General features: G+C 33.9%; 4 protein-coding genes across 4 annotated transcripts; all 4 read left to right on the plus strand.

Moving 5' to 3' along the window:
* Positions 1 to 172: 172 nt before the first annotated feature.
* Positions 173 to 2,737, plus strand: TM35_000072890 (putative protein kinase; the record flags this gene model as incomplete). The annotated part of the gene is made up of 1 exon (XM_029023735.1): positions 173 to 2,737. The coding sequence occupies one exon, from the start codon at positions 173 to 175 to the stop codon at positions 2,735 to 2,737; it is 2,565 nt and encodes an 854-aa protein (XP_028884931.1).
* A 1,475-nt stretch (positions 2,738 to 4,212) lies between these two features.
* On the plus strand, positions 4,213 to 5,268 carry TM35_000072900 (uncharacterized protein; the record flags this gene model as incomplete). Its single annotated transcript, XM_029023736.1, has 1 exon — positions 4,213 to 5,268. One exon carries the CDS (start codon positions 4,213 to 4,215, stop codon positions 5,266 to 5,268), a length of 1,056 nt encoding a protein of 351 aa, XP_028884932.1.
* Positions 5,269 to 5,732: 464 nt separating this feature from the next.
* Positions 5,733 to 6,902, plus strand: TM35_000072910 (uncharacterized protein; the record flags this gene model as incomplete). Its single annotated transcript, XM_029023737.1, has 1 exon — positions 5,733 to 6,902. One exon carries the CDS (start codon positions 5,733 to 5,735, stop codon positions 6,900 to 6,902), a length of 1,170 nt encoding a protein of 389 aa, XP_028884933.1.
* Positions 6,903 to 7,457: 555 nt separating this feature from the next.
* TM35_000072920 (uncharacterized protein) lies at positions 7,458 to 9,248 on the plus strand (the record flags this gene model as incomplete). Its single annotated transcript, XM_029023738.1, has 1 exon — positions 7,458 to 9,248. The coding sequence occupies one exon, from the start codon at positions 7,458 to 7,460 to the stop codon at positions 9,246 to 9,248; it is 1,791 nt and encodes a 596-aa protein (XP_028884934.1).
* Between the last annotated feature and the right edge of the window lie 76 nt (positions 9,249 to 9,324).

Below are 9,324 nucleotides of genomic sequence, written 5' to 3' on the forward strand. Positions count from 1 at the left end.
ACACACACACACACTTGTATACAGTGATATAGATAGATAGAGAGAAAGAAATATCAAAAATAAAATTCTTAGAAGTGTAAAATCCAACTTATTTTGTGGATATCGTACTCTCTCTCTCTCTCTCTATTTCTTTCTTTTTCTCTCTTTCTATTCAGTTAAGTGAGAGTCATTCATGGAGAACTACACTTTATGTGGGAAGATTGGGGATGGTGCTGAGGGTGTTGTATTTAATGTGAGGCATAATCCGACAAATAAGGGATTCGCTATGAAAGTGGTTCGTTGTGCAGATCATTCTAAAGTAAATAAAGCCCTTGAAGAGATTAAAGTTCTTTTACAACTTCGTCATCAACATGTTGTCTCGTATGTAGATTTCTTTCTTATATTTCCTAATGATGAAGTAAAACAAGAATTTACCATGGCAAGTAAAAATGATACGAAATTATCTTATACTGGACCAAACTGTCGTATGTATAGTACGAATAGTCTTCCTACTGGTACTAAACCTGAGAATGATACTATGAACAGTTCTAATGTCTTTTGTATGAATCCCTCTGAAGTCTGTGTATGTCTTGTAATGGAGTTATGTACATATGGAGATATGCAAAGTATGATACGGGATGCTAAACAACGTTTTATGGAAAATGGAAGACATCCCATTACAGAGGCACAAATTCTTTCTTGGATGGAACAATGTGCCTCTGCACTTTCCTTTATTCATGAACAAGGATTTCTACATCGAGATTTAAAACCAACCAATATTTTCTTTGATAATTACAAGGATGTAAAAATTGGTGATTTTGGTCTTGCAACTGCAGTTGGTATGGGTCGTCAGAGTATTGTTGGAACTCCGTTATATTTAGCCCCTGAACGTATGTTACACCAATTATATGATGAAAAAGTAGATGTTTGGGGTTTAGGCGTTGTGATGTTGGAATTAGTAACACTTTGTGATCAACCCATTAACAGTCGAGTTTTAGAAAATCCCCTGGTGGTTGAGAAAGTAGTGGAACAAGTTATTTCTATGGGATTTTCATCTAAACTTGGTGGACTTTTACGGGATATGCTGCAGCGATTTCCCGAAGGTCGTCCCTCACCTGCCGCTATTCTCTATCGACTCGCTGGCATGACAACAACAACACCAACAACAACAACAACAACGATATCCCCCAATCAATGCTGTGGAATATCTATTCCAAGTATTTCATTAGGGATGAGTTGTCCTAAATTACCCAATATCTTATGTGAATTATGTGAAGTAGAATCAGCAGTTTCAGCGTGTACAAATTGTAGTGCAGTTCTTTGTGAGGCTTGTGATCGGGCGCGTCATAAACATCATACTCGACAAGGGCATGAACGTAATTCATTAAGTCTTTTACGTTGTAGTCAATCTACCAAACCACATGTATTAACGGATCTTGACTCCAATAGCCTACCACCTTTAAAACGAAAACCAAATAATTGTAGTGCTAGTAATACTTTTTCACGTTTTGTATTTCCAGTTTTTTCTTCCGCTGGAGGAGGAGGAGGGAATTCTATTTGTGGAACTTCTATTACGGATCAATCGAGTAGTATTTTATTAAGAAGTATGAATACTGTCGCTATTCGTGTCCCTCAAGATTGTCCTACCATTACAGCTGCCTTAACAACAGTCCAACATATGCCGCATATACGTAAAATAGTAGTTTCAGGTAATACTATTCATAAAAATCCACTTATTTTGGGAGATCATTTACCAGATAATATAAAACTTATTGGTGAAAATCCATCTCCTGTTATTGAAGTAGATGATGTTTCTTCTGCTATTACATGTACTTCAGGACGTGGAACGATTGAAAATTTTATTATACGTCATGCTGGTAGAAAATCCTCAGCGGCGGAATCTCAAAATTCTGAAAAAGTACAAAAAAAGTCTACACGCCCTATTGCTGTTTCTATCAATGGAGGAGAATGGAAAATTACAAAATGTCGTATTTCATGTTGTATTGGTAGTGGTATAAGTGTAGCGGCGGATGTGGAAGCTGTTATCTCTCACTGTTTAATTCTTCAAGTGAAAACTGCCGGTATTGTCGTCTTGGAAGGCGGTAGAGGATTATTTGAGAAGAACTCTTTCACCAACTGTGATTTTGCCGCCTTTTTACTTAAAAAAAAGAGTTCCGCACGAGTTCGTGGAAATCATATCACTGAAGGAGCCGAAACGGGTATATTTTGTCAAGATGCCTCTGGTCTTGTGGAGGATAATTTTATCGCCAATAATGGAGGATGTGGTGTGGTCACCAAAGGGACGGATGCTAATATTATTTTTCGTGGAAACCGAATAGTGGGGAATGGACAAGCCGGATTTTTCTGTTGTGATGGTTCCTCTCCTATTATTTCCGATAATGATATTAGACAAAATAATCGTGCGGGTATTCTCATTAAAACCCGTGCCTCACCTAAAGTAACGAAAAATACTATATCTTGCGGAAAAGAGGCGGGTATTTACGTATTTGAGAATGGAGCCGGTCTTATTGAATGTAATGAATTAACAGAAAACAGTAATGCAGGTATTCTCGTTACTACCAATGGTAATCCACATGTGGTAAGGAATAGTATTCGGGGAAATCTTTATGAGGGTGTTTGGATTTGTAAAAATGGTGGGGGAATCTTTTGTGAAAATGATCTCCGTGATAATAAAAAAGGACCTAAAGATATTGAGGATGATAGCTCCATTGTCTGGATTGGGAACCGTGAATCATGAAATGAATGCAAAAAGAAAAATAATTAATAATAGTAATAATAATAATAATAATAATTTATTTTTAAACCTAAAGAAATAAATGAAAAAAGAAAAGAAAATATTTATTACAGTTATTTACGTTTTTTTTTTCTTTTTTGTATTCATAGGAAAATGGAATACCTCCATATAGATAGGTTTGCCATTCTTTTTCCCTTTTGAAAAAGAAAAAATAAAAAGAATCAATTTAAATAATAGAGTAAAATTAGATTTTATATGCCAAGAGGGAGATGGCCAGAGCCATACAATTTTACTTGAAACAGATTCAAGTATGAACATTGATTCGTTCAAGCTTTCTTTCTTTTTTTTTGTTACTGTTCAACTCACACGTATTTTTTTTATATATTTGATAGATATTACTACTATTACTATTGCTATTGTTGTCATTCACGTTTGACAAATCTGTATACATTAGATTATGATTCTTGTTTGGGGGGTGTTTTCTCTCTGTGTGTGTTCATTTAAAGCAGCAGGAAAACAAATTTCTACTCAATCAAGGCTTTGTAGAATAAATTTAATAGATGCACATGTGAAATATCTTTCACTTCGTTGCCTTCATGTTTTGAGCTTTTTGATGATGTTATTTTTTTTTTCTTTGTTTTCTTTATTCGTATTTGTGTGCAAGTGTGAATCTGCACTCCTCATGTGTGTAGGAATTCGTTTATAAAGTACCAGATCTTCTAAATTCTACTCTGTGATTTTTTATTTTTCGTTCATTATCCGAATGGTTAATTGCGGTCTAAAAAATATTTCATGTGAATTTGAGGCATTTTTTTTCTTTGTTTTTGTTTTTCTCTTCTCATTGTTTGGGATTTTTGCTCTACGAAAATCCACAGAAAAGTAGTGAGAAAGGGGAATAAAATGTCTTTTCTTGATTAGTCGCATGTGCAAACTTCTGTCAGTGTTTTATTATTATTATTATTATTATTATTATTATTATTATTATTATTATTATTATTATTATTTTCGTTGATTTCATTGTGAATGATATATATGTGGATAATCGGTAAAAAAGAAAAAAAAAGAGAATTATTATTTTACTAGGAAAAGGGAATGGAGATCAAAAAAAGGAAATAGAAGAAGAGATAAAATAACAAAAGGAAATCCGTTGAAAAGGATAACAATCTTCTTTTTTGTTGTTGTTGTCGCTATTTCTATGAGATGCGGCTTTGATGCTCTTGTTATTGTTGTTTTCTTTCGCTTTATATACGGTTTGTGTATATTATTAATATTTTTTATTTTTATTTACTTTTCCCTCACTCTTCTTTTTTGGATAATTACATTGGTTTAACTATAGGAAAGGGAGGGAAGGGGACGAATTAAAAGGGGAAAAAAAAGAAAGGCGTAAGGCGTTTGTTGCACTTGGTTCTTGTTTTCCTTCTTTCCGTTGAGGCTTTATTATATATATATATATATATATATATATATATATATATAATATGCGGCAGTGTTTAAAGACTTCTGTGATGATTGCCGGGTGGAGTCGACGTTTTTACATCCGCCGACCCTCCGCAGCCGCTGCCCGCCTCGCCGCCTCTCATTTGAGTCTCTCAAGTCTCTCTTCCGATTTTGTGGATTTGGGCCTGGACGAGGAGGAGAAAGATGGGAGAAGTGTTCACAGCGGCGGAAAAGAGGAATCCGTGCTTGGCGTTATTCGGGAGCCGGAGGTCCCGGAAGGGCAGGAGTACTCAAGACTTAATATACCACTCACACAATCACGAAAGGAGAGAATGGAACTGCGTCCGAATAGCCGTAGTGCTGTTTCTCCACTTGATGGATCAATTTGTGTATTAAATAATAATAATAATAATAATAATAATAATAATGGGGTTAGTACAATGGATAATACTGGCAATAGCAACAATGGTAGTAGTAGTAGTAGTGGTATTGGTGCTTCTGTTAATAATGATCATGATGTTAGTGGTGAGGACCAACCGCTTCCATATGATGATGAGATTTTTGCCGAGATGATTCTTGGAATGGAAGTGGATGGAGCCATTGATGAAACTTGGCAAGATGCCGATAAAGCTCTTATAGAAGATGTTGAAGAAATTGTAGAAGTATTGCGTTCCCTTAAAGTTCGCGATATTTGTGCCATAGATGTTTCATCTAAAACGAGTAACTTTGATTATATGATATTTGGATCTTGTGAGGGACCAAGACATATTCACTTGGCGGCATGGGCAGTGCAGGAGGCGGACTCTCAAAAGCGAATTTCAAAGATTAAACGCAAACAGTCAGATCACACATGGGAGGCGATACCAGTGGGTCGGATAATAGTAAATCTTATGCAAGAATCTCTTCGAGAGGAACTTTCACTAGAGCGTAAGTGGACCGTAACGAAATCTATGGATCCACTTAATATGGCAAATGCCCCAGTAAGTGAAGGACGACAAGTACGAGCTCATGGATTATGGACATTGACTCTAAATTTACAGGATTTAGAAGATTTTGAAGTTGATTATTGCAAGGATACTTTGATGCGACAGCTATAGCTTTTAACGTACAGAATTCTTATTTCACTTATGTTTTTTGTTTCTTCTTTTTTTTCTTTTTTTTCCTCCTTTATTTCTTTCTTTTTTTTTCTGTAGCTCCAGTGCAGAGCTTGGGGAAAAAAATGAAAGAAAGAAAGAGAGTGAGAAAAGGAAGAGAAACTGAGTCACGTGGTTTCATATTTTACCCCCTATATGATATCCAGTGTTCTCTTACTCACATGGTGTGTACTCCTTGTTGTTGTTGTTGTTGTTGTTGTTGTTGTTGTTTTTTAATTTATTATTGGAAGTGGTTTTGTTAAAGAAATTCATCTCGATGGATGATAATTGTTTTTTTCTTTGTTTATATTTCTGAATTTTGTGATATTTTAATTCTGTTTTTTTTTTTTTTTTTTTTTGTTTCCTTCTTTTTTTTTAAAAAAAAAAAAATACACTGTCTCTCTAGTTAAATAAATTGGCTAGTGACGATGGGCCCTGAGGAGGAGGAGGAAGAGGAACGAGAAGCGAGGAATTATCCTCTTCATAGTGGGATGAAGAGTGGTGAGGTGGGTAAACCGCCTCTTAGTACTCCACCATTTGCACAGATTCGGGAGGAAACTCTACGAAAACAATCAGCAACTCATCGACTTCTTAAACATGTTATGAATGAGGAAGAGAAGGTGCGAATAAAAGAGGCATGTTTAGAGAGACTTCTTATAGAAAAAAAAGAATTGGAAGAAAGACTTAAAGTCTCTACTAGTATGTTGCCAAGTAATAAAGATATTACATCAATGAAGAGACGTTTAGAAAAGGCTCGTCAAGGCAAACGAAGGGCGGCAAATAAAGTAACAGATTTGGAAGAATTTCTCACGATAGCGGATAAAGCGTCTAAAATGAGAGGTTATGGTGATTCAAAACAACGACGATATCTTTTTGAATTAAAACAATCTATTCGTCCTCTCAAGACGGAAGTTATTTCTCTTAGGAAACAATTTCAGAAAATGAGTAAAGATGGATATGATACAGATACCTCTAAAGTTTCATCATCATCTTTACCTGTACAAGAAAAAATCTCCACTGAAAGTCGTAGAATGGATAGAAATATTGAAAAATTAAAAGAAGAAAAGATTGAATGTGAAGAACGTTTAAGGGTAGCAAGTGATGCCTTATTCAAAGCTACAGAGCGTGAAGCTAAAGTTGCTCAAATGTTAGCATCTTTAGAGAGGAAAACTATGAATAATTCATATGGATTAACTCCAGAAGATAAACCTATACAAAATAATAATAATAATAATAATAATAATAATAATAATAATAATAAAACACCTCCATTAATTACTGGAAATGATGTTGATTTATTTCCCCCTCCTCTTGATTCAGGTACTTCAATTGCTGTCTCTATGAGTCGACAACCTGGAACAGATGTACCTTGTAAAAGAGCTATACAGTCTCGTAATGGTAGTAATAATACTAATAATTCCTTTTTTGAAAACTATGAAGAAGATAAGAGTGCCACCTTTTCAACAAGGTGTAAAAAAGAAACTCGTCTTAATGGGTACACTGAAAAGGAAATGTTGGTGCAGGAAGTGGAACAGTTAGCTTTAGAGTACGCCCGAATAAAGCGTCGTATTAAAAAAAAACAAGAAAATCTTTTGTAGGTAAATCAAAAGATCTCTTCTTTGTTTTTTTTTTTTTAAAAAAAAAAACGCATTACATATGCCTTCATATCTTTCCTTTCCTTTTTTCTTTTATTCCGTTTTTTTTTTTTTTTTTTTTCTTTCATTTTATCTGTCTTTTGTTTTTTCTGTTTTTGTACTCATTTATCTTTTTTTTTTCAGTGGAATCAGTTTGATGTCATGACCTTATATTATTAGCAAAAACAATATATATATATGTATAGTAAATACACTTCCTTTTTCGTTTCTTTTTTTTTTCTTTATTTATTGATGAACTAATTTTTTTTTTCTTTATTCTTTTTTTTTCTCAGAATTTAATTGTTTATCTTATACACCTACCATTCTTTCTCTTTTTTATTTATTTTTATTTTCTTCTTCTTGCCTCTCATGATGGTAAACCTGTACTTCTTATTGCACAAAATAGAAAGGGAAGAAAGAAAAGAAAAAAAAAGAATAATAATAGAGTTGAAAAGAAAGGAGTGATTGTGTTGTAGTTGTATTATTATTTCTCTTGAAAGTAAAAGAAAAAAAGAAAATATGAGTGATTTATGGCGTGTCTTTAACGAAAGACTTACTTCAGCAGGTTATACTCTAAAAGATTTAATTGGGAATGACAGTCTTTTTCAAATTGTTGCTGAAGAAATTTGTGGGTTTGCCCCTCAGCAAGTAAATGAACTTTTCAAGGAATGTAAAATGTATGAAAGAAAAGGAGGAAAAGTTGGAAATATTCCTCCTATTATTTCTTCTTCTTCTGGAGTTGGTGAAAATAATGAAGTCTTATTAAATGTTCCTCCACGTACGACGGCACCATCTGGTTTCTCAGTTGAACCTTCCACTACTTCTCAACAAGGAGTTTTACATACTTATCCTACAACTGTGGTACTTTCACGGGCAGGTACTTTTCTTCGTCATGTAAGTGGAAATGATACTTTAATTTCTCCTCTAGAAGTAACAGAGATTCCACGTTCACGTAAATTAATGCAAAGTTTTCGTGAACGATTAGCGGCCATGCATAAACCTGTAGGTAGTATAGAACTCTTATGGAAATTTTGTAGTCCAAAAATGTTAGATAATTTAAAGAATGGTTACCAATTAAAAAATTCAGATGATAAGGATTTATTATGTTCTAGTGGAATTGTTCTTTATCGTGATAATGGAACTGCAGCACAATTTCTTCAAGAACCTTTAATGCAGTTAGTACGTCAAGGTTGGTCTCTTGTTGCATTTGATACCGCTGTTGGTAAATCTCGTCGTCTTGAAGAAGAAGAAATTCGACTTTTACAACACTTTCCTATGGAAGAATGTTTTAATTCTCTTAATAATGATGGTTATGATAGTATTCGAGTTATTCCTTGTAATGCTTTTGTGGTATTTCATCGTGATCAACTTATTCCTCGTTTTGCTGTAAGTATTCAATCACCTGATATTCGTCAATTGAATTATTCCAATATAGTGAATAGTGTAGATTCTTCACGAGAGCAAAATTCTTTTAAAAAAGTGGAAAAGGATGAAAAAAATGATATTTATTATTCTAATTCTTCTTCTTTACCAAGAGTTATGAAAGATCAATTACAAGCTTTAAATAATTCTGAGGATAAAACTTCTGAACCTTTTAATAATAATAATAATAATAATAATAATATTCCATTTATTTGTCATAAACATCAGGGGAAAGAGGTAGAATTTTGGTCACCAGAAGAAAAAAGATTACTTTGTAGTCATTGTTTATTTTATGAAGGATATGGTAAAGAAAATTGTGTTTTGGTGGTAGAAGCCCTTAAAGATGAAGCTCAAAAACTTGAGCAATGGGTACAAAACGCTTTAACCTTTACAAATGAAATTGGAACTGTAACTGAACTTTTCCATTCTGCTGAAAAAGATATTAATCGTAATGAAGAAGAAAGAAGAGAAGAAATTCGTGAACAATTTAAACGTATTCATACAAAATTAAATTCTTTAGAAGGAGATTTACTTGCCCAAGTAGAAAATAAAAGTGGACAACAACGTCATATGTTACAAAACTGTTTTAATAATGTTCAATCTATTGTTCATGAAGTAAAACGACTTATAGATGATGCTAAAGGTCCACTTTCAAAATACAATTCTGGAATTACGGATTACAAAACAGCAGTGGCATTATTACGAGTTACGCAGTCCGCTTTTACTGAATGGCGTCCAGTTCCTATTCCCATGTATTCTGTTGTAAGCGGTTGGAATCGTGATATTTTAGGAGAGATGGAAGCTCTTTTAGAACCCGTGAGCGCTATAGAAAACGAGGGACAAGTAGAGTTACCAGAAGCTGTAGATGTTAACTACCTCAAAAACTAGAGTGAGGATGTGTGTGGGGAGGTTTGGTTCTCCGAAACTCATCGCTTGATTTATGATTTTTATTATTATGATGATG

This window comes from Trypanosoma theileri, assembly GCF_002087225.1.
Source record: "Trypanosoma theileri isolate Edinburgh chromosome Unknown TM35_Tth_7_V1, whole genome shotgun sequence".
Lineage (NCBI taxonomy): Eukaryota > Euglenozoa > Kinetoplastea > Trypanosomatida > Trypanosomatidae > Trypanosoma > Trypanosoma theileri.